The following is a 26,375-nucleotide window of genomic DNA, read 5'->3' as shown; positions in this document are numbered from 1 at the left end:
TATCACTAGGTGTTGTATCTTATGATTTATGATGATTGTATTTTATGATTATGGTCATGATTTATCACTTGTTGATTGTATCTACACTGAGAGCTTATACACCGGAGACAAATTCCTTGTGTGTCCAATCACATTTGGCCAATAAAGAATTCTATTCTATTCTATTCTATTCTATTCTATTCTATTCTATTCTATTCTATTCTATTCTATTCTATTCTATTCTATTCTATTCTATTTGTCTGATACATAATGAAACATTTGATCATACAATCAAAACATGATTAACAAGCAAGTATTATATATGAACAACAGCTAAACTATTCTGTAATTATTCCAATTAATTTTAGAGTCTACCTGGTAACCTATTTGATGAATGCTCACATTTCTAAATTTATTGATTTAAATTACAATATTAAAATATTTTGGTTTGATCAAAAGCAGAAATGTTACATACCTCAACAGACAGAAATGTTGGTTCATCATTTACTATGTCCACTCTGCCTGAAGAGATACTTCTGTTTTTCAGCTGAAAATGTGTTTTACTCATGTAGCCATCAGTAGAGTCCTATGTTTAGATATTAAAGAAAAGCACACTTTGAATTTTTTGTTTTCAGGAAAGAATTCTACAAATTTAAAAGGTTTTTCATTTTAAGGATTTTAATTAAATTATGCAATACGCAAACTGATACAAAAGCATCCCAAATTAAATACTTAAGTCCTTATTGCTCAATATTCTTAAAACAGTATATAAAAATTCAGAATTATTAGACCTACTCCTACCCACATTTTCTATTCATGTTTACTCAAATATAAGCCCCCTTAAATTTAATGATGTTCAGTCTCATGTATGCATAGGATTGCTGCTTCTGTTCTATTGATTCTATCCACTTACTTTTGTAATACTAGAAAAATCTTTACCTTTTTCTTTCTTGGTAATACTTCCATTAGTTGATAATCTTAAAGCTGATTTTTTTTTCTCGATTTCTTTACTGGAGGAATCTTTTCACTTTCTTTCTAAGCTATCCTAGTAATATTATATTGCTATCAAATATTAATTCATTGTCATGTTTTAAAACCAGTTCATCAAACTCAACCAACCATTATACGTTCTAGTGGTATTACACTTTATTTATGGTTACAGAAATGTGTAGGCAATATATGAGGATTAAATCTAAGAAAAATTCAGTATTCTGAATAAAGATATTTTCATAATATGCAGTAGAATCTGATCTTTCAACAGAAGAATAAAAATACTAAATTTCACTATTTAAAACAATTATTAATTAGCTAAGTAGAAACAAAATTTTCAGATGAAACATTGGAATTGGAAGTTTCTAAGAACACATTTTGAGTATTATCGTCCAGGATGAGGACATAATTATTTGTAAAATATTACAACTTAAAGCATTACTTAAAGAGGATTTGTTCCTTTTACAAAGCAACGTTTGCCTAACAAAGTATATCATACAATATGATCTTGCCTTTTGCCTTACAAAATGTATCATATCAAATGTGGCAGAGAGAAAATAAGACACAGGGTAAATATTCATAAATAAAAATCTCTAGTTAATACCATATTGAATAAGAATTTCAAAACAGTCAAAACAAAACAAGGTTGTATTGTTATTAAATCATATATGCTGACCCATTTTCCAGTTAAGTGCAGATGGTAAACTGATAAATTGTAAGGCACAAGCATTCAACAGATATTCAGTAAAAGCACTTCACAAGAAGCATGAAGAAGGATTCTTCCCATATGCCATTGAAAATGGAACAAAAAAATTACCATCTGTAATACAGGAGAATGTGAAATAGCACTTTCTAAAATTAAACATTAAAGTACATAGACCCAGAAATGTACTAAAGAGCTCTGTAAGAATGAAAAGTATAATTAAAACTGCTAACTTAATTTTCAAAATGTGAAGGGTTTTTTTGGACTTTAGTCATTATAAATGTCTCAATATGGTGCTTAGCAGCTTCAAATACACTTACCAGCTAGAATTTATCTAGATACATATAAGTTTAGGTGATTTGCCCACTTACAAGATCAAACCTGTTATAAGACCAAATCACCCTTGGTTTGGTCAATCACTGATGGTTGATCTTTACAAAAAAGATTACAGCTTTTTTATTCTCTTTGATTCGCTGGCAGCTTTTGATACTGTTGATCATAATATCCCTGTGAACTGAATCTATATATTTGAAGTTAGAGATACTGTACTAACTCACTTATATCAATAGGGCCATATTCAGGAATAAAACTGGATAATTCCAAGTCAGTTCAGCTGAAAGATTCTAACAATCTATTTAATCCCGAATGCTGGTTAACTTTTACATGTTTGTTGAAGGGGAGAACCACTAAAATGTTTTTAATCTGTTCTAAAAATGTTAATGCTTTTTCCCAATTTGCTATCGAGCCAAATTCACAGTAGCCTTATATGATATTAGAATCTGAATACCTATAGGTGTGTATATCCTTATGTAACTGTCTGTCTAGACCGGGGCTGTCAAACTGCCGGCCCGCAATCTGGTTGCATCATGCTGAGGCTGCACCCACCCCAGCTCCGGCAATGCGAAAAAGTCACAATACGTTGCGACATGTCATGTGATGCGGCACGTTTGACACCCGAGGTCTAGACCTACTGGGAATGCCATATTTTCCAGCAATTTGCTACTGTATGTTGTGACCCCAGAAAGGGCATTCTTGATTCAAATACCCTAATAGTGTAATAATAATAATAATAATAATAATAATAATAATAATAATAATAATAATAATAATAATAATAATAATAATAATAATAATAATTTTATTTGTATACCGCCCTTCTCCCGAAGGACTCAGGGCAGAGAACAGGGCAATAAATACTAAAATACAAAGATACAAAAATTAAGAAAAGATTAAACAACGTGCCCAAAACATTACAACAATAAGTTAAAATACGTTAAAACAATAATAAAACCCAAACCCATCAGACCAGGCCAGCTTGTTCAAACAAGTAGGTCTTTAGATCCCGCCGGAAGGAGCGAAGGTCGGGTGCCATCCGGAGCTCAACCGGTAAACGGTTCCACAAATCCGGCGCACCCACAGAAAAGGACCTCCCCCTGGGGGCCACCAGACGACATTCTCTGACCGGTGGCACCCTGAGGAGGCCCTCTCTGTGGGAGCGCACTGGGCGGAGGGAAGTTGATGCCGGCAGCAGGTGCTCCCTAAGGTACTCCGGACCCATGCCATGTAGGGCTTTAAAGGTCATTACCAGCACCTTGAATCTTACCCGGAAGACAACTGGAAGCCAATGCAGCTCACGGAGCATAGGTGTAACATGGGAGTATCAGGAGACTCCCAACACAACTCTCGCGGCTGCATTCTGCACCAGTTGGAGCCTCCGAGTGGTCCTCAAGGGCAGCCCCATGTAGAGAGCGTTGCAGTAGTCCAAGCGAGAGGTCACGAGCGCATGAGTGACCGTACGCAAGGCATCCCGGTCTAGATAGGGCCGCAACTGGCGCACCAGGCGAACCTGGGCGAAGGCCCCCCTGGTCACAGTTACTATATGATCTTCTAAAGAAAGCTGTGAATCTAGGAGGACTCCCAAGTTGCGAGCCCTATCTACGGGGGGCTCGCCAGGCATTAGGTTCACAATGTTCACCTGGGCATAGCTTATCTTCATGCCTTCTGGTCTTATTCATTATTGTCATGTAGCTTGTTTTTAAGCTGGTTTTAAATATTTTAAATATTTTACTTTTAGAAGTTTCAATTGCTTAAAAGTCACTGTAAATTGATTTAAATTGTCCTCACTTTGGAATTTGTTATTTACCACTGAAAATGAGTTAAAATTTATAAATCAAATAAATTCACAGCATAAAACTTGAATATGTCATATTACACAAGTAATCCGAACAACGATGGCATATTCCACCTCAAGGAAGGGCTAGTTCAGTTCTTCCCCCCACTTTTCTCAGAGCAAAACCACCCCAGTGGAATGCTGAGGCCCCTTTTAAGTTCCTTCTGCTTTTTTTTCACTGCACAAAGTCAGTCCCCTATGATTAGCAGACAAGCCAGTCATGTCTCAGCAGCAGCAGCAGCAGCAGAGTGCTGGATAGCAAGGGTGTCTGGGATTCTTATGTCTTGCAGAGCATGGCAAGCAGGCCTAGAGCTGCTTGGTTCCAGGGCTGCTTGCTACTCCACAAAGCAGGATGCAGGGCACAGATGGAGGGGAGATAGGCAAGTAGGGGGAATTGGAGGCAGCCCTTTCCTTACTAAAGCTTGGGCCTGAAAGGACCCAAAACCAAAATGGCTTAGACTAGGTTGGGTATTTGGCTAACAACTAATAAATTTCACTTATTAATAGCAATGTGGATTGCCAAGATTGCAGTCACTAAGTGATGTAATCCCATGATTTCTTAATTTACAACCGCATTGCAGCAATTGGAATTCTAGCCTCAACTGTGGTCCTTAAATTGAAAACTATCTATGCAGCCACTATTTTCAAGGAGCATATCAGGAATCACTTGAACTTCTGTTTCTCATTAACAGAAAACCAGAGGAATTATGCAATGAACTTAAAGAAGTTGTTTATGAAGAATGTGAAAAAAGACTTCCAAAAATGAGGAAAGCAAACTGGATGTCACAACAAACAGTGAAAATGGCAAAGTAAAGAAGAAAGTCAAAATCAAACAACAAACATGTCAGAAGGGAACTTAACAAGGAGTTTCAGAGAGGTGTTAGAAGAGAGAAGAAGCAATATCTGTAAAGAAGATGGAAACAGACATGGAGAGCAAGGAAAATCTTTCAAAAGATCTCTGAAATCAGAAGAATGTTCTAATCTCAAATTGATATGCTAAAGGATGCCAATGAACAGACAGTAACCAATTCAGTGGAGAACAAAGGAAAATAAAAGTATACTGAAACAGTAGAGATGTCAAGGTATTCAATATACCTTAAAAGATATTCTCTACTTACAAGTAAGAGAAGATGAAGTTAGATAAACTTCAAGCCTTACCAAGCCAGAAGGCTATAGGAAGTTAGTATACTTAATAACCTTAATTTCACATTCTAGCAAAATAAGGATCATCCAAAGCAGATTACAGCCATGCATGGGAAAAGGGATGCCAGATGTTCAGATAGCTTTAGAATAGCCAGGGAACACGAGATATAATAACTGATGCTGGATATTTAAGAGAGCAAAAGAATAGCAAAAAGAAGTATATGCTTCATTGAAAAGCTTCAATTGTGTTGATCGCATCAAGCTGTGGAAAGTACTAGGAAAATGGAAATCCCAGACTTCCCATTATTTTCATGGGAAATGTACAGATAGGTCGGGAACTCACCAAAAAATACTCATTTCAAGTTGGCAAAAAAAAAACACGGTAAGACTGCATACTCTGCCCTTATTTATTCAATCTATATGCTGAATATATATTAAGGAAAGCTGGACTGGAAGAAAAGAAGGGTGTAAAACTGAAGGAAAAGATATAAATACCCTGCATTCTGATGATACTGCTGACAGTCAAACATACAAAGGATCCACAAGCCTTAGTCAAAGAGCACAGTGAATAAATAGGACTAAAATGAAATATAAAGATAGCCAAACTAATAATAGCAACTGCAATGAGTCCTAGATTTGACAATGAAGGTATCAAAATGGTGGATAGTTCTGCCTAAACCAAGGGTAGGCAACCTCGGCTCTTTTATGACTCATGGACTTCAACTCCCAGAATTCCTGAGTCAGCTATGCTATGCTGACTCAGGAATTCTGGGAGTTGAAGTCCATGAGTCATAAAAGAGCCGAGGTTGCCTGCCCCTGGCCTAAACTATCAACTCTAAAGGAACAAGCAGTCAAGAAAACTAGCACTTGATAGAGCAGCTATGAGGGCCTTGAAAAAAAATTCAAATGATGTGATGTGTCTATACCTATTTACCTATCAAATTATCCTACTTCAAAAATATTAGGTAACAACTTGGGTCTCTGAAAAAGGCTCTAATGCTGAAAAAGATGGAAGGAAATAAATGGAGGCTGACAGCAGTAAGGTAGATCACTCAGTTACACTGATAAATACCCTGTTGGGCAATTTCACAAAACAGATTAGGGATAGATCATGGTGCCAGGAATTGAAAATCTGATGGCACATAGTCTATCCATCTATTGCTGTTTATATTACTGCCATGTAGCTTTATATAAAGATAGAGAGGGTTGCTTCCAACCACATTATATTTTGTTTGTTCTCCAAGGACCACATGAAGTATGTCCAGATTCCATTTTGGGGAGTGAAAACATACCACAGCTGAAAAGATATTACTGAGAATTAAACAACAGAAAGTTGTAGAATTTAGATCAGCACAGTAATCTGGAGATACTCTGGGTTGTCCATTTCTGCTTTGTATTATAGATACAGACTGTTCTTCACTCTGGTTTTGTGTTGCTCACAAGTGGTATTAATTTTGATGTAAAAAAGATAGATTTTTAACATTGGCTTAAATAGAAAAGCTTCTATAATGGAGGAGAAATAAGATTGATGAAACGCAAGAATTTCTACTCAACACATTCACTTGCTGTTTTAATCACTTTCCTCTATACCTCCCAATATGTTCCTGATATATTTCTCACAATCCATATGCAGTTCCAAAGACTGTTCAGTAATGTTTTCATTAGTGAGCATTCAAAGATGAAAAATCCCCAGATGTTAGTGAATTACAAATCCCAGCATTCTTCATCACTGTCCATACTGATAGGAGATTTTGGGTATTGGGATCAATAAATCCTGTATTATACCAATCCAACAGTGGTGCAAAAAAGAAGGGGGGGGGGAATCTGCTTGCTGCAGTTTTCCAGATAAGAGTTAACTACCAAGAATCACATTTCTCCTATTAATTTTCTTCTAGCTAGCAACATGCAGTTGCAATATGAGGTATAGATCCAAAAATGGCTTTTATGCCTGATTTATGCTTTCACAAAGCCTTCAGAAAACTTGATTTATCATCTACCACTATACCACAAAATGAATATATATATATATATATATATATATATATATATATATATATATATATATATATATATATATATATATATATATATATATATATATATATATATATATATATATATATATATATATATATATATATATATATATATATATATATATATATATATATATAATTTATCCTGCAAAAATAGGACAACTGTTCCAGGTACTATTAACCAAACCTAGTTACACATTTCTTACATATTATCTCATTTAAGAAAATTAAACATGTTTTTGACAGGGCTATTTTTAAAAAAGATGTTCTGGGATTGTGTAAACACAGCATGGATTCCTGGTAACAATATCTACTGAAAGACAACTAAAATGCATGGTTGGTAATAAACAGTAGCTGCATATTAACAGCTCATTTCTCAAAGAAAGCACAAACAAATTGGGGTTTTATTAGCTGTTTCATTAAGTTTTATTTTAGAGAAGCACATACAAAAAGCATATGTGCAACAGCTGATATAAAAGGATTCTATTCAAAACAATCTCTGTTCAAACCCCATTAATGTACCATTAAATTACTTGATAAGTCTGCAGATTTAACTATAAATTTAACTCTTTGAATAATATATTACTTCTGACAAGTGTTTATTTCATTTCCTGTGATTTTAAATCAATGTATGTCTTTTCAGCATATTAATTCTGTCCTCCAAGTTGCATTATCTGTCTGTCTGTCTGTCTGTCTGTCTATCTATCTATCTATCTATCTATCTATCTATCTATCTATCTATCTATCTATCTATCTATCTATCTATCACAGTGCCATAGGCTATTCTAGAATTTCTTTCATCAAGATTTCACCTAAAATGAATATATGTACTTTTGTCAGTATACATTTGAACACAAAACCAATTCTTTTCAAGAAAATTACCTTGTCTTTAGTTGCTTTTACTGGCACCTTATATTTATGTCCCCACTAAAACCTAATGAGCCAAATTCAGAATGTACTTTTACTAGAACGAACTATGACTGTACAAGCAATAAAGACTATAGTTGCAAACCAAATCTAAGCAGAACAAAAACATAGGATTATTGGGTAGGAAAAACAAACTTCATTTCAGTACCTTACTATAAAATCCCCTACTAAACATTGCATAAAAACTCATAAATTGGCAATTCATGGTTTATATATTTAAAATTATAAACAAAATCACACTGTATGAAATAAATCTCATTTGAATTTTTTGGTAAGCATGTATACATGTAAATTGATATTATTATACAGTTGTGGCAGGATATGATGCCCTGATACACATAGCAAAATATAAAATGATCTAGGTGTAAAGATATTTTTTTTTGGTCAGTACCAACTCAACTGTTAGATTAGACATCTAGCAGCTTCATATCCAATTAAATTACCTGAGAGCGGGCCCATCGTATGTTTGGAAATACATATATATATATATATATATATATAACAGGCAGAAGTGTTAGGCAATGGTAGAATTCTCAATGTTGAGGATTGCTGGACAATTTCTGTACTGAATGCATGCTGGATTGACTTGACACATTGTGTATGAATCCAGACACAGGTTGAAAAGAAATTTGTAGCTAAAAAGCCAACAGAAACAAATACAATCTGAACAAAATTGTGGAAAGGAATGGCTGGTGGAAAAAATATAGCATTTGGATGAAGCAGCAAGGACAGCTCGACAAAAGTTTTGGATGTCCAAAGAACTTGGGGAAAAAGTTGTTTTACTACCTTTTGTTTTTCTCTCTAAATTAAAAGGAAGCTCAAGAATTGAAAATATTGAAACTGACTAATAGCAAGAGTACCAGAGTTGTGATAAACAATCTTGTATGAATCAATGAGGAAGCATAAACTTTAAAAAAAACTTATTTTTTTTCAGAAATATCATTTGTTAAGGCCATTGCATCTAGAGTATTACAAATAATTTATCACTGTATTTAGAGGACACTGTCAGTGTCCATGTGTATCTAAAAGTTCCTATCCCTCTTCCCAGTTTCCAATATATCCAAAGACCTGGAACTGAAATACAACTACAAAAACATACAGGACTATCCTGTGTAAAGTCAGACCACCGGTGCATCTAGCTCACTTTGATGTATAGTTCACTGATTGGCTGCAGCTCTCCATGAATTCAGAAAAGCATTTTTCTTATTCTATCTTCAGATAAATTGGACCTAGGAGCTTCTCTATGTAAAACATGTACTTATCATATTTGTATTATATTTATGATAAAAAAATTTCAGTTATCAACACAGTAGAGCACAGATAGAAAATCATAGAAAATCAGATAGGATTACAGCAATAACTAAAGCCGTGTTGCCCAATCTTTGGGTCATTTGTTCTATATGCAAGCAATATGGCTACAGCAAAAGTCCATCTATTCACAAAATGGTTGTCAACAAGGCTTGCCTAGTTATGAGTCAACATCATCAAAACATTACACAAAAGGAAAACTTGTAGTGTTCAAAGAAATCCTTCCCTCTTAAAAAGAAAAAAGCCATCTCCTTGGTGATCTGTAAACACAAAATATTCTCCAAGCAAGCAGTTTCTATGTATACACTTAAGTACTTTTAAATTCTTTTTTTGCTTTGCTTTGTTTAGATTTTTAGGTGTCCTGTGATAATTTCATTGTTTGGTTGATCACTGTAGATTTTTGCTACAATGAATGCTATTGTAAAAAAATATAACCTAAAAGGAAAGTGTCTACACTGGTTATTTTTGTAATTTTCTGCAAAATGTAGATCATTAACAAGCATAAAGGAAAATTTTCCCAATGCAAATTGTTTCTGCTTCTTTTCAAAAGCAAGTTAAAAATATTTATAAAGGAAAAGAATACCCAATTCTCAATGTCTATTTAATTTTTTATTTTGTTTTGTTTTATTTTGTTAAAAGCATCCTAGTCCTATCACTTGTATTTATAGTTTTGATTTCAAATTAATAATTGAAATTAAATATCATATTAAGATTTTAAGGAAAATACAGTGCTTTAAAAAAAGAACCAAAGGCCAAGTAAGAATTAAAATTAGATAAGAGATCTTATTGTTTATAGTTCTTGGAAGAAGAGCTTTCAGAAATCAAATTACATAAATTTGAATATTTTATCTTAGTATAAATATCAAAGTACAATAAACCATGACTTGGTAACAACTACTCTCAGGAGGTCTTTATTAGAGATGGCTTAAGACTTTGAAGTTTGCCCATACCTTTATGCTTCTCCATTGCCAATCATCCCCAATGCTTTGTGAATATTGGAGAAATTCTGTACAATATTGCTTGAATTTATTCTCTTCCAAAAAGAAATCTGCATCAACCAAGTTAAGTGACATCTGTCAAGAAATGGAAGTGTTAGCATTGGCAGAAACTGTGAACTCTTAACATATTACCTATCTCCCAAAGGAAAGGAAAGAGAGAAAAATGGAAAATTCAACATACAGTAGGGATTGGACTCATGCCTAATCAGTTTGCTACAGAAGGGCATCTGAAGGGTACCAAGTTAGGAAACACTTTTGAAGTAATACATTTATGTGCATGAGTCTGGAAACTATTCCAAAAGAACAAACATTTCCATTTTTAGTTTTTGTGCTATTTAAACATTGGTTACTACTTTCTTACCAATCAAAAAAATGTCAGAAAAAAATCAGTAGTGCAATAAAATGTGTATTTTTCCTAGCACTCCAACATGGAAAGCATTTAGCTTAACAATTTGCTTTACCAAAATGAAAACAGATTGAATAAGCAAGGGAGCTTAAGGAATAGAGTGTCTATAGATTAGAGTGAACCTGACAGCAAAACCCCAACTATCTTATTTTTATGAGAATTATTGATTAACAAATATTGTCATCATCCCAGATTATTGTGAACTAGGAATTCCATACTCCAGGGTTTGGACTTTATCAATAATTACTAGGTCTCTCAGCATTATCTACAGAAACAAAGCAGTAGTTAGCATTGCTGGAGAACAGATGGTATAATTCTCAGACACCTAAAAGGAAGCTTGTTTTTAGCAAATAAGCATATACAACAGTTACATCAGATCAACTAGGAAACTTATAAACAACTCCATTTCCATGTGCTAAAATCTTTGAAAAATTAAGAATTAATTTTATTAGTTATTTAGTTCTTATAAAATATATCACATTTTAATAAATAAACATTCTGAGTTTGAAGTTATATTTATTCATTTATATAATCAATCAATCAAGAAAAGCAGGTTCAACTTGGGCAACTAGCATCAGGTTAAAAACAGTACAAAATATTCGCATCAAAAATAAGAATTAAATTTTAGTCTGTAGTTTATGTTGCAAAACTATCTTTTTTATGCTACATTTTCAAAACTGGCTGCATTCTGCAGTCTGCTGAACTTGTAATTCACCACAGTTATTTATGATCAGTTATAAACAGTCTTTTTGTTGCCTGCATCAGACTGAAAACTGTGGCAAAAGATAGCTAAATGCCTAATGGGGTATATATGTGTGAGTAATCTAAAACTAGATTCACAGTCTAAGACTGCTGGAAACCTAGCCAAGGAACTAATTATTATTAAGTAGTGCCTAAGAATATAGGCAGTTCTGGCCTACATGAGAGGGGTGTTGATATATATGAATAATAAATACAGACGTACCTTGGAAGTTAGACGGAAAGAACTGGAGAATGAAATTAGGGAAAAAGAAAAGGCCCTAATTTTGAACCCATTGGATGTGAAGATTAAGGAGGTTATTAACCTATTTAGAGGACAATTTGATAAGTTGATGGCTGATCAAGTGGCAACCAATTTACGGTTTGCTAGGCATAATACTTTTTGCAATGCTAATAAGCCAGGTAGATGGCTAGCTTACAGGTTAAGGAAAAAGCAAAGGGCTTCTAATATAGATAAAATTGAATATAAGGGAAAGGTTGTGTTTCAATAGGATCTTATTAAGGAAGCCTTTGTGAATTTTTATTCTAAATTATATGCTAAGGAGAAGATTAATGAAAAAGATATTGATGTATATTTGAAGAATGCTAGCATCCCAGTTCTTACGCAAGCACAAAAGGAGGAGATTAATCAATTGATAACAGAAGAAGAAATTCTTATAGCAATTAAGGAACTGAAGGTGGATAAAGCGCCAGGCACGGATGGCTTGACTGCGGCTTACTACAAAAATTTACAATTGGAGCTGATAAAGCCGTTAAAGGAACTGTTCCAGACAATTCAGAGGGGGGGAAAGGTGCCTCCGTCTTGGAGAACTGCTTTTATTTTTTTGATTCCGAAGGAAGATCAAGATGCTACTCAAGTAAAAAACTATAGACCGATATCACTTTTAAATACAGATTACAAGATATTTGCCAAGGTGTTAGCTAACAGATTGATGAGGGTTCTGCAACAGGTGATTCATGGGGATCAAACTGGGTTTATAAGTGGTAGACAAATGAAAAATAATGTGAGGCACATAGTTGATGTGGTGGAGTTTTTGGAAAGGAACAACCAGATCCCTGCGGCGCTAATCTTTTTAGATACTGAAAAAGCTTTTGATCAATTGAATTGGCAATGATAAATTTTTGCAACCAATTAGGGCATTATATCAAAAACAAACTGCCCGAATAATAGTTAACAATAGTTTGACTGAAGTATGCAATATTGAGAAGGGCACAAGACAAGGGTGTCCATTATCACCTTTATTATTTGTTTTAACATTGGAGGTATTATTGATAAAAATACGGAACTCGGAAAAAATTAAGGGTATTCAAATTAGAGATCAGGATTATAGACTGAGGGTGTTTGCAGACGACCTGGTTGTTACGGTGACTCAGCCAGAAAACTCTGTTGTGGACCTGATGGAGATAATAATGCAATATGGGAAGGTTTCTGGATTTAAGGTTAACGCACAAAAAACCAAAATTTTGGCCAAAAATATGACAGCATCGCAAAAGGCCCTTTTAGAAGGATTAACTGGATTTGAGATTGTTAAAAGGGTCAAATATTTGGGGGTGTATTTGTCACCCTCTAATACAAAGTTATATAAAAATAACTATGAAAAGTTATGGGGAAAAATTCAAAAAGAATTGGAGAGCTGGGAAAAATTGCAATTGTCTTTGCTGGGAAGAATTGCAGCAGTGAAAATGAATGTCCTGCCTAAATTTTTATTTTTATTTCAAATGATACCGGTCCTTAAAAAAGATTCTAATTTGGAAGAATGGCAACGGGGTATCAATAAATTTGTTTGGGCAGGGAAAAGGCCACGAGTTAAACTTAAGATTATGCAGGATACTCGTGAAAGAGGTGGTCTTAAAATGCCTAATCTTAAATTATATTATGAAGCTGCTGCGTTATCAGGAATAAGTGATTGGATTAATTTGACACAAGAGAGATTATTAAATCTTGAGGGCCATGACTTGTTATTTGGCTGGCATGCGTATTTGTTGTATGATAAGAAGGTAGATAATGTGTTTAAAGTGCATATTTTAAGACAGGCATTGTTGAGAGTTTGGAAGAAGTACAGACATAAGCTAGATTATAAGATGCCGTTGTGGGCAATTCCAAAACACGCAATAGAAAACATAAATGTTGGCTTCAAACATGATGTGACTACGTATAAGGAGATTTTAAGCTTGGAAAGAAATGTCTGGTGTTTAAAGCCGTACAACCTCTTGCGAGATGAGAAGATTGTTCAAACTTGGTTTCAATATACTCAGTTACGGGCCAGGTGGAAAGAAGATCAGAAAATTGGTTTTGCAATGACTGATGAAAATCTGATAAAGCAAATTAGAAATCAGGGTCCAGCACATATTAAACGGATATATCTTGCATTGATAGAAATTGACTCAGAAACAGAACTTGTTAAAGATTGTATGATAAAATGGGCCCAGAATATCCAAGAAGTTATTACAATGGACACGTGGGAAAAGATATGGGTGAGGAACGTAAAATTTACACAAGCCCAAAATCTAAGAGAGAATTTTTATAAAATGTTTTATAGATGGCATTTAGATCCTAAAAAGCTTGCAAGTATGTATCCGAACTATCAGCCAAAATGTTGGAGGTGTGGTGGCGAAGATGCAACATATTTTCATATATGGTGGACCTGCAAAAAGGTTAAGGCTTTTTGGATAAAAATTTGGTGGAATATGCAGAAGATCTTCAAGCAAAGGATAAAGTTTTGTCCGCAATTGTTTTTGTTGGGCATAATTACAGATGCTACTGTTGTGGACACTAAGTTGATGTTGAATTTAATTACAGCAGCAAGACTTTTAATAGGTCAATATTGGAAGAAGGAGGAATTGCCGACTATAGAAGAATGGACTCTAAAGGTTTCTGACCTGGCGGAAATGGCAAAGATCTCGGCTTACTTGAAAGATCATTCGCAAGAACGTTATATTAGGGAGTGGAAAAAATGGATTGATTATATCCAGAACAAATATGGGACTAAAAAGTTTCATTTAGCATTTGAATAAGTCTTCCTTTCTTTTTTCTTTTCTTTTTCTTTTTATATGTAATATTAATATTGCTTGTAGTCATTTTATATGAGCTAGAGGGCGATAGAATTAATAGTTTATTGTTGTTAGCATATGGATGTTTATGATTGTTCTTTGTTTTTATACCTTGTACTTAGCTCTGGGAAGTCGGGGGGGAGGGGGAAATGGGGGGGAGGGACAGGGAGGGTTAGGTAGGGGTGGGGGGAGGGGAGGATTGTTAAAGATAAAATGTACTGTAAAACTTTTCAATAAAAAAAAAGAATATAGGCAGTTCTAAGCACAGTGGGGGGGGGTTTCACATTATGATGTTCAGGTTTGATAAATTCAGAATTTCCAAATATCAAGGAAATCTTTTAGGGTGCCAAGCATGGCATAACAATGGATTTGTTGTATTCAACTTCAGTCCCCAAGTCCTAATATTTGATAATTTTTTCCAATTGTTTTTCCTCAATCTTAGTATCACCCAGAATAGAAACATCAATAAATCAGATTCATTTCTTTTCAGTCTGTTATATGAGACATGTTATGAACAAAATGCATCTCTTTTTGGATCTTAAAGTCCCATTAGACCTTAACTGTCTAATTTTAAAAAACTTTCTTAACTTGAAGTTCCCAATAGTTTTTACCACATCCAATTCCAACCCTCTGGCAAAGCTTCCAGTGAATAATTCTGGCAACTTAGTCATGACAATGCTTTCAGTCAGTTTGTGAAATTTTGCTGCAGCCACTGATCAATTATTTTATCCTTTTTACTGCAAAGGTGACATTTGCTGTTGTTTGTTACATGTTGAATTTTCATCTTCATACAACTAATTGGCAAAGCTTGTTGTTGAGCCACCAAAATAAAGCTTTCAGTTATTTTATTTAATACTCAAATTTTATATAATTCCATATGGGTTTTTATCAGCTTTTCCTCCTAAACCTTCAAATATTGACCATACATTGTCTTGTTCTTCCAATTAAATTGGTTTCATTTCTTTTCTTTTCACCTTTACTGATTTCAAGAGCTTTCCTTGACTGTCTTCAGCAAGGGTTCTTGGTTTTTCTTCATGTCAGGCCATGCTTATATTAATATTATGGTTTGTTGTAGTCAGCCAGATGTTTAGACTGCATTTGGCATTTTTATCCACCTATTGAATCCTTCCCAAGGACCTGGGATAGGCAGGTATTGTTTGATGTTATTAAACGTATAATAGGAGGTAAGCTGTTCCAAGTAAAGCTGTCTTTTACAATTAAGTCATGGTGATTTTATCACTGCTGGTTTTCAGGTGATGCTCCAGATGTTTTGGGATTGCACCCAGGCACCTATTATTATTAGAATATTCAATTGTTCCCATTGTATTGATTCAATTAATTAAAATATTTAAGATTGCTTTTTAAGATCAAGTCTTCATTAAGTCCTCTTATATAAATAGATATCAACAATGAAATATTAGAAACATTAAAAAGGCAGTGGCAATGAGCAATGCAGTATTCAATCAATAAAACAGCACAAAATAAACTTATGCAAAAAATTAAATTTATAATATGTGTATCTCCAGTTACACATTTACAGTAATGGGGATAGGTAAACCATCACTGGATTACAAGTCTAGAAACATGACACCAGCATTAAAACACTCTCTTTCCTTTGTTGGAACCAAGAGGCATTAGGAGTTACCCTTGAATAATTAAAGTATATGAAACTTATTTAAGCAAAATGTCATACATTCCATAGTGTTTATGGGCACAAGGTTAATAATAAATATTTAGGTTTCTGCAGTTAGTACAATATTATAAATTCTAGCTAGCCTATTCCCGCCCATAAAGGGTATACAGTACAGGATATACCAGATGTTGATTTCTACTACCTCCACAGTAATCTTTCTCAATCTGTCTTCTAGATTTGTTGGGTTTCACTTTCCGTAATACCTGGTACTCACTAGCTGTTGGGAATTTTAAGAGTTGAGGTCAAAATATATCTGTACCGGAGAGATGAGCTGAAGCGGATCAGCCAGCGCAGCTCCAGCTGATCGGCGCTGACTGGGATCACCAGCTGGAGCTGTGCCTACTCCACGCGCGGATCCGGAACTCCGTCGGTCTCCGCTGTCGCCGGCAGCAGCACACAGGCCTTGGGGGGGGGGGGGTAGTCAGCTGAAGCTGGGGCGCTGCCTGAGCTGTACTGAGGCCCAGGGATCAGCTCTTGCGGCTCCACCTGATCGGCGCTGCCTGCAACGGTCAGATGGCTTGCGGATGGTTTAGACTAGGGCAGCGACCGAGAGTGGAGCTCTACCAGAGCCCCAGAAGGCGGCGCGCCCGGAAGAAAAGAGGAAGAGGCGGGGAGAGTAGGAGAAGGGGTTTGTAAAAGGAGAGCTTTTGGCGGGAAAGAGAAAGTAAAGCGAGGGATAGAGAGAGAGAGAGAGAGAGAGAGAGATGGCAATAGGAATAAGGGAGGCTTCTGTGGAGAAAGCCTGAGGGAGGGAGGGAGGGAGAGAGAGAGAGAGAGGGAGGGTGATAGCAATAAGGGAGGCTTCTGTGGGGCAAGAGAAAAAGAGAGAGGGCTATAGGAATAAAGGAGGCTTCTGTGGGGTAGAGAAAGGAGGAAGGGGAAAGGAGGCAAGCAGAGGAATCAAGGAAGGAACAGAGACTGTAGAAGTAGAGACCAGCAAGCAGAGAGAGAGAGAGAGAGGAAGAAGGGCTGACCAGCTGTCTGAACACCACCCCACCGCTGATCCACGCACTGGGAAGGGACTGACTACCACTCCACCGTGTGACCTGCCTGCTGGGAGGGGACTGACCACCATCCCAAAAAAGCAGAGGGGATCCCACTGCAGAAGGCATGTTGCTGTGGAAGATTGTGGAAGAAGGGATTGAACCAGTGAAGTGGAATGGACCAGGATGAAGCAGCTTTCTCAGGATGCTTTATTCTCAGACCCAGTCTGGAATCGGCTAAAAACTCTGGATGCGCGGAACACCTGGCGGTATCATGAGCTCATAAAGAGAATTAGGGCAACAGAAGTGTTGGAGGAAGTCAAAGAGGCCACAGCCAATTTGCCACCAGAATGGTCCCCATGTGCGGGAGTGAGAAAAATTGGAGGTGACAATGCCCAGCTTACCGCTATGGAAGCCAAAATATCTCACCTAACAGAGATGACGGCCTCGTGGATGGCAGTGGGTGGTTTGCCCTTAAATGGAGGCCTGGCTGAGCTGATCAGTGGGAGGATGGGCTCTTCCACTTCAGCTGAGAAGCCAGTGAGGCAGGTGATCTATTAAAGCTGTGGGGGTGTAGGGCACTACAGGCATACTTGTATAAAACTGCACAAACCACAAAGTCCGGCCCAGTCAGGAAACTACAAAGGGCCCTCAGTGACAGGAGTGATGGGACATCTCCCTTAGCGAGGGGCTCACATATGCAAGGGCCTGCTGAGGACAAAGCACAAAAGCCCTGGCAACAATCTTTGGAGACTTGCAGGAGTACTCAAACATGAACTGTCAGACCAGATGCTATGTCTCTCACCGCTGAGATCCCTGAACAGTTGGTGGGTCAGACACCTCACACCGATTTTCCTAGACAGGGTGATGGGGGACATTCAACCTCCAGTGCAGATAGTATACTGATATCTGGTGCAAGAACAACAGGCTCCTGGGGAAGGTATGGGATGGCTGTAGTCAGTAGACTGGGTGAGCAGAATACTACAACAAGGGGAGGTGGCATGTCTGTGGGCCTCTGCCAGATTGAACTGGAAGAAACCTCATCCTTGAATCTGATCCCAGAAGACAGAACATTGGATTGGAAGTAATCCCAGGGGGTCTCCACAAAGGCCTTGTGGCAGGATAGAGGGCAAATCTTGGTCGGAGTCCAGAATGTTACCAACTTCCCTGTGAGGTTGAAGGACCAAATGTTGTTTGGACAAGTGAGCCCAGCCATCCCTGTTGTACTCCCTGATACAGGGGAAAAGCCTGAAGTGAGGTTTCAACAGATAGATTCTACCTGAAGAACACACAGCTGGCCCCAGAGTGGCAGGATAGAACTAGAGACAACTTTGGAGGTGACGACATCTGTTTTCAAAAGATGAATTTGACATGGGGTGCTCTAGAAGCTCTCAATATCAAAGTCGTCTATAGGAAGATAAACCTTTCCAAAAGAGGTCTCAGTAGATTCCCTGACTTGGTGACTTAGACTTCAGACCTGCATCTAACAGAGTTGAAGAGGACCGGGATCATCTGAGAATTTCAAAGTTCCTAAACCTCTCCTATAGTAGCCTGGAAGAAGAATGGGTCCCTGAGAAAGTGCATAGATTACCGTACCCTCAATTGGAGAACCATTCCTGATCAGTACACTGTCCCCCCCCCACCCTGGGTCAAAGATGTCCTATACTGCTTATCAGGGGCAAAGTAGTTTAGTGTGCTGGACCTGAGAAGTGGCTACCACCAGATTCCCATGCATCTACATGATAAAGAGAAAACTGCTTTCATCTTCTCCTTGGGGTTCAATGAATTCATTTGGAGGCCTCAAAGGTTATCAGAGGCCTCTGTGACTTTTCAGTGACTTATAGAGTGGACGGTGGGAGACATGAATTTGATAGAGGTGTTAGTGTACTTAGATGATATTGTCTTTGGAGAGATTCTTGAAAAACATGAGCACCTGGAGAAGATTCTGACTAGGCTCAGAAGAAAAGTTGAAGCTGTCCCTAGAGAAATGCCAATTTTAGCAATCATCTGTTATACCTTGGTCATGTCTCCACAGAAGGGATATCAACCGACCCCACAAAGGTTGAGGCCGTCACTTCCTGGTTCAGACCCCAAAATGTGGCTGAACTGTGAATGTGCAGTGCATCTTCAGGTGTATCAATTTTTTGGGGGGGGGAGAGAATAGGGAAAGGGGCAGAAAAAGTAAGGCTTGGAGAGGCAGAACATCAGTCTGATTGGGGACATGCCAATTGACATGTCAGTGCAATCATAGAGCAACCTTTAATGCAGGCAGCAGGCCAAGATAGGATTTTTGCAAATGGCTCCAACAACATTCTGACCTAGTTGAAGGAGAAGAAGAGTGGGCTTTGGGTGAAGGGAGAGACAAGTTTCCACATCTGCCTGTCTGTCTGCCCACTTGCCTTTCCAATCTTGAGACTACCGCACCCTTTTTTTCTTCCCTAGGTTCTTTTCTCCCTTCCTCTCAACCTTCTTAGCTTCCTGCCAAGGCGAAGTGCAGTTTATTCTTTTTCTCTATGGAAGGAGCTCAGCTGGGAAGGGAAGGGAAGAAAGAGTCAAGCAAGTGCAGAAGCCTTACTGGGCTTTCCTATCTTTCCTATCTTTGGAAGTGCATGCGTGCAGCCAGACACCTGCCTATCTCCTGGATAAAGTGGAGAGACGGTGAATAATTCATTTATTGTAGAGTTTCAAGTTGGTTGGTCCCAGTTCCACCTTTAGAAAGAGAAATTTCTGTTATGTATGTTGGAAGAGCTGTAATATGGCTTGCCCCTCCTAATTTCTGCAGTACAATAATTCAGACTTCTCTCCTAGTGTCTGCATGATTCTCAAGGGTAAGTTAACCTCCATGTTTTCTTCAACTTAATAGGGTGCACTGACTGTCAGGTTACCATCTAATTAGGAGTTCCTAGACTAAAATTTGATTGCTTACCAAGTATGCCTTGTGAGCAAATCTAGCAACTGCAAAGTAACCCGGCTTAAATACTCCAGGATGGATCAAAGCAATATGGTCAACTTATGGTTCAGTGTGTTGGGCAAAACAAGGCTATTAGGTTAATCCTATTATCCTTCAGATAATGTTGAACAAAGGCTGCCACCAAGAATTCAAAAAGTTAGTATTGAAAGCACTGTGGCAACATGGCTGAGTTAATCTGAATTTCCTGCAGCATTTGCTAACTGCTGTTGTGATGAAATGAAATAAAACTCTGATGGTTGGAACACTGCCAGATCTTTGTAGTTCATTGCTCTGACTCATCCAAAATTAGATGTGTTTAGGTAAAGGTAGAATTAAAACACTTAAAAATGTGCATGAATTTTAGATTCTACAATCAGATCACATGTCCCCACAGCTTAAGCAAAGATCTGTCAATCACTACTCTCGTTACACAAAAATGTCCTGTTACAAGGGATCCATGGAAGCAGTTTTTTTCTGTATTCTCATTTTTTATTTTATTATTTAAAGTTTGAGGTCATCTAATTCTGCAGCAACTCAGGGCAGCCTACAGATAAAAATTCAAAGAAAACAGAGTCTGTCAAGAAGAAAAAGAATACACCTGACCAGTGTGTGTTTGTGTATGACTACTTAATATAAGGGATCTAGGATATGCCCACTCCAGTTGACATGGCCAGACAAAATGTGGAAACAGGCAGTTCAAGTAAATAGGCTTTGCACCATGCAGGAACTCTATAGGTGATAATCAGCACTCTAGAAAGGGTACAGAGAAGAGCAACAAAGATGATTGGGGGACTGGAGGCTAAAACATATAGGGAACGGTTGTTGGAATTGGGTATGTGTAGTTTAACGAAGAGAAGAGTGAGGGGTGACATGATAGCAGTGTTCCAATATCTCGGGCTGCCACAAAGAAGAGGGAGTCAAGCTATTCTCCAAAGCACCTGAAAGCAGGACAAGAAGCAACGGATGGAAACTAGTCAAGAAGAGAAGCAACCTAGAACTAAGGAGAAACTTCCTGACAGAGCAATTAACCAGTGGAACAACCTGCCTCCAGAAGTGGTGAATGCTCCAACACTGGAAGTTTTTGCCTGAAATGGTATAGGGTTTCCTGCCTGAGCAGGGGGTTGGACTAGATGACCTCCAAGATCCCTTCCAACTCCTCCTCCTCCTCCTCCTCCTCCTCCTCCTCCTCATTATTATTATTATTATTATTATTATTATTATTATTATTATTATTATTATTATTATTATTATTATTATTTGCACCTGGAAGCCAGCTGGCAACAGGGCACTCACAAAACTGCAGGGGCATGTGTCCATATTGCAATATACTGACCATGCTGCTGCATTCTATAGCTTCCTCTTCAAAGGCAATCTCTTACAGAATGTATTAAAGTAATTCAATGAAAGGTGATCCAAGTCTGAATGACTGCTAAAGACCCTCTAGTTCGGAAATGGGCACAAGAGGCACACAAGTTGAACCTGAATGAATGCCCCCTTGGCCATAGCTCCCCCTTACTCTTTGAACAGGAACTAAGAATCCAAGAGGACCCCCAGAGTGTACAACAGTCTTACATGTGGTACTGCAATTCCATTAAGGGCTACTACAGATGAAAGCTCCCTAAAACCAGAAGGGCCAAACTATAACATAGCTTCAGTCTGGCCTGGATTGAGCCTAAGTCTCTTCCGCCCCATCTAGGCACACACAACCTCCAGCATTGAGTACAGATTTTGCATTAGCTTGAGGTCCAGTATTTGCTTTATGTGCCTTGTTATGCCTATAAGCTGCTGGTGACTAGATTGATAACTCAGAAGTGAATTGCCTGGATAAAACAGTGGTAAAATAGTACTAGTAATGGAAGAAAAATGCATTGATATATCTACAAAGTGTTCAAGAGGTGCTTAATTCAAAGGGGACTTTGCCGTGGGAAAATTACAAAACATTATGTCTTTTTGCATGCTTGGAATGCTCTTTATTTTTAATATTCTGTCCTATATTCTACAAAATCTCATATTAACAGTGGTGATTTAGGATAATAATTTTAGACAGCAGTATTATATGGACTGATGTCTGTGTGTTTACACACAGTTTTAGTCCATAGTTGGGATTCACTTATCACATAAACCAATATTACAGTTTATTTAGGTTTTGCTTATGTTGGTTTAAGCAAATTGTAGCTTATTGGGAAAATATTTTACCATAAACCTTAATATAATATAATATGAATTCATAATACGAAACCAGTAGTAATGTAGTTCATTTAGTTTGGGCTTGGAACAATGGATGAGCTTTCTGATTCTAATTTGTAAACCATATTTATTGCATAGCATTATATGTAATCCTGGCTATTATGTCATTGACATATCATGACTTAGTGGGATATGCACATAGAAAATACTATTCCTTTCCTGACTATAATTATTTTCTCCTCAAAGTTTAACAGAGACACTGATAGAGGTTGAAACAAAGAGATGCAACATGGGTTGTACAAACTATTTTGTAGTATTTTCATGTGCATGCCCATGAAAATGAGTTAGTGCATTGTTATGCATAGATCAGTTAGTCAGAAATGCCATTTGTACTTTGAAATATCCAAACCATAACATTCATAATAAATAAAACAATTTTATACTGATTCAGTGAACCAGGACTACTTAGACAAGCAGCAGATGTCTTTGGTCTCTAAAGATTTTTCATTGTTTTTATCTGTGATTTCTTTTTACCTAGACATGCAAGGAGTTAATTCTGAAATCTTTTGAATACGAGATGTACACTCTAGCACTAAGCTATCATCCCTCCCAAATACATTATACTCTCTGTTCATGAATAGGAATGCAGCGAAGCACAAATGTTCATGCAACATAAACCCGTTAGTGACTAGAGATGCCAGAGTAGTTTTTATATAGTTGCTGCTACAGATTGAAATGGCTACTCATCTGGAATTATATGGTAGGTTTAGCTAAATAATCAATTTGCTACAACATTCTGAAGTGTCTTTCATCCAATGTACATATGTCAGTATGTAGTTGTTTTTACATTCTATAGCTGCATTTGCTAATGATGTTGTGCTATCATGTGTGAAGTTTTCCAAATGTGCTATTTCTAATTTTGGTGAGTGTGACAGCAGTTAGCACATCTAGTAAAGTAAATGACTTTACTAGATGCTAAGCCCTTGTTTGTTTGTTTTATAAAGTATTGTCATTGGTGAACATAATATTTCATTTCTGAAATCCTTCACTCTAGCTAGAGCATGGTTTTTATTATTTTATCATAATATGTTCTTAAGGAACAGATTATTTTGTTCTATAAATCAAAAAATAACAATTTTTATTACAAATTATTTTATTTTTTTAAAACTTTGGTATAGATTAAACATCAGTATCAATGATAATGTATAAATAAATCATAGTATAGTGTTATGAATATTTTTTCATGTGCAAATGTTACTGTGCTTAATTGGGTTTAATCTCCAATAGCTGTGTTTAGAACACATTTGAAGATACAAAACTATTTATATGAACTGCAGAATGGCTGAGAAGTGAAACATTGTTTTTTGCCTTGTATGTTTATAGTTTGTTTCTTTTTATTATTTTTAGAAACATTCAGTTAATTATGTACTCATCATATATTGAGAGAACAATAACAGAATGATGGAAAAAGACAAGTAAATGGATAATGGGAAATGTAATTGTTCTGCAGTTCATTCATTATATATTTAAACACATGAATAAGGTTTTAACAGAAACAACACCCAAAGAATTGAAACTTTGAATGAACAACGTATTTTATAAGCTTGTCTTGGTTATTGTCCCAACAGCTTTATTTTTTCTTACAACTATTAATATTAAAATCTATTATAAGCAGGAGTTAAGTATCTCCTGCCATTTCACATCTTCATGTACAACACTATAAAATAAAAAATGGCTTCATCAAAATTGTTCAGAACATCCATCCACTATCTTACAAAAAAAATAGTGCCCTTCTCTGCAGTCTTTTTAGAGTCTCAATATTTTCTGTATAGGGAAGTGTGGATTTGGTAATACCTGACATTGGAGATGGCTCAAACAATCATAGCCATGAGCACTATGGCCTTGTTGAAAATAATCAGTAATCTAACTCTTGTGGCTGGCCAGACTTTGTATATGGGGTTCATTTGGAGCAAGCCTTCTTAGGAATTTCTGTAGAGTAGTGAAGAGGAAAAGGGTAACAGCCTCCAGTTCACAACAGTGATTAGTTATAACAGTTGAAAGTATTAAACTCAGTGCTTTTTTTGTAAAAGAAAAAGGTGCCGGAACTCACACATGTCATACAACCCGCCTTGCCTACCCTACAAGGTTCCATCCAAAAAAGGTGCTGGAACTCCGTTCTGAGTGTTCTATGACAAAAAAAAAGCCCTGATTAAACTTGATCACTATTGGGTGTACAATGGACATTTTAATAGCACATACGAATGTGGAGCTACTGTCTATCTCAATGCTTACCTATTGTCTAATTAAATATTAGAAGAACAATTAGTATTAATTTTTGAATTTGGGCAACTTTGGAATATAGATTTTACCCTTTTCCCATGCCAAATTGACTTTATGGGAAAACTCAACTTTAAAAATTGGGGGGGGGGAAGATGGCAATTTGGAAAAAAATGGATGGAAGGAGAACTTCTGACTTTGGACCAACTGATGGTGAAGATGAATTTTTAACAAATCTGTATTAAGAGATAAATATCATGTATCACACTGCAATATTTTACAGCTATAACATTTGTTAATAATATTGTTTGCACCAGCAGCATTTTCAGCTTCTGACACGCCTGAGATACTAGAACAACTTGTTAAATGCTTTAAAACTAAAAAAAAACCTACTATTAACTTTTAGAAATATTTGGGTTTTTTAATTTTTAATTTTTATTGATTTGTAATATAGCATACAAAGAAAATATGAAAGTATGTAATAGGGAAGTTAGGGAAGGGAAAAAGGAAGAGAAAAGTGGAGGAAAGAAAAAAGGCATTGATTTCTGATTCCCTTTGGTGCAGTAGAATAAAACATTAACATTAAACCTCAACTTTTTATTTTTACATAATAGTATAAACTAGCCCTTTCGATAACAACAAATCTATCTAATCAATAAACCCCAAAATTAAAGTTTCAATTTTTTTCCACCTCAAGCACAATGTCCAGAAGCGATTTCCATTTAGAAATAAAAGTATTTGTATTTTTTTCTTTAATCAGAGCAGTCGGTTTAGCCATCTCTGCTAACTGCATCAGTTTTTGCAGCCATTCATCCATTGTGGGGATCAAGGTGACCTTCCATTTCTGTGCGTAAAGTAGTCTTGCTGCCAACATATATAACCTCAAATTTCCAATTTTTGTTCCCAAGTCTTTGTTCATTAATCCCAAGAGAAAAGTCTCTGGTTTTCTTTCTATATTCACTTTAAGAATTTTCTGTATTAAGATATGAATCCTACTCCAATATTTCTTTGCTTTGTCACACTCCACCATAAATGATAAAAAGTCCCTTCTTTACATTTACATTTCTAACATTCACTTGAAAAACCTTTACACATTCTTAACAGCTTATCTGGAGTTAAATACCAACAGTACATCATTTTATAAAAAAATTCTTTTAAGTTATAGTTTAATGCAATTTTTAAGCCTTTATTCCACATATTCTCCCATTGTTCAAGCATTACAGTTCCTTGCCCACTGAATCATACAATGCTTTACTTGTTCATTTTCCACATTTAAATTCAATGACATTTTATAGACTTTAGCAATAATATGTTCATCACTGCCACACAATAGGATTTCCAATTCATTTTTAACAAAGTTAAACCCATGGTTCTTTTTGTCTAATTTAAATGTTTCTTTCATTTGTAAATATGTAAACCAATGGCAGATAGAAATATTTATTATCAATAAACCAGTTTAATATGTGATGCTAGCAAATGAGTGGAATAAAGAATTAGAGATTACTATGTTGCCTAGAAGCAATGTGGTGGCTCAGTGGGTTAGGACGCTGAGCTTGTTGATCAGATGGTCGGCAGTTTGGCAGGTCGAATCCCGAGTGCTGCGTAACAGAATGAGCGCCTGTTACTCGTCCCAGCTTCTGCCAACCTAGCAGTTCAAAAGCACATAAAAATGCACGTAGAAAAATAGGGACCACTACGGTGGGAAGGTAACAGTGTTCCATGCGCCTTTGGCATCTAGTCATGCCGGCCACATGACCACGGAGACGTCCTCAGACAAACACTGGCTCTTCGGCTTTGAAATGGAGATGAGCACCG

At 36.6% G+C, this 26,375-nt stretch overlaps 1 protein-coding gene across 1 annotated transcript in view; it reads right to left on the bottom strand.

Annotated features, from left to right (window-relative positions):
* LOC308662712 (ubiquitin-like-conjugating enzyme ATG10) overlaps positions 1–16,715 on the bottom strand; it is a gene marked incomplete at its 3' end in the record, with an annotated part of 121,536 nt that extends 104,821 nt beyond the window's left edge. Inside the window, exons 1-3 of the mRNA XM_081318854.1 lie at positions 16,423–16,715; positions 10,207–10,329; positions 455–565 (exon numbers count right to left, since the gene is read on the bottom strand). Coding sequence (XP_081174980.1) covers positions 455–565; positions 10,207–10,329 — 234 coding nt within the window. The 5' untranslated portion in view covers positions 16,423–16,715. The remainder of the gene's footprint in view (positions 1–454; positions 566–10,206; positions 10,330–16,422) is intronic.
* Between the last annotated feature and the right edge of the window lie 9,660 nt (positions 16,716–26,375).

This window comes from Vipera berus (assembly GCF_964194415.1).
Source record: "Vipera berus genome assembly, chromosome: 2".
NCBI lineage: Eukaryota > Metazoa > Chordata > Lepidosauria > Squamata > Viperidae > Vipera > Vipera berus.
This window is presented reverse-complemented; position numbering and strand designations above follow the sequence as displayed.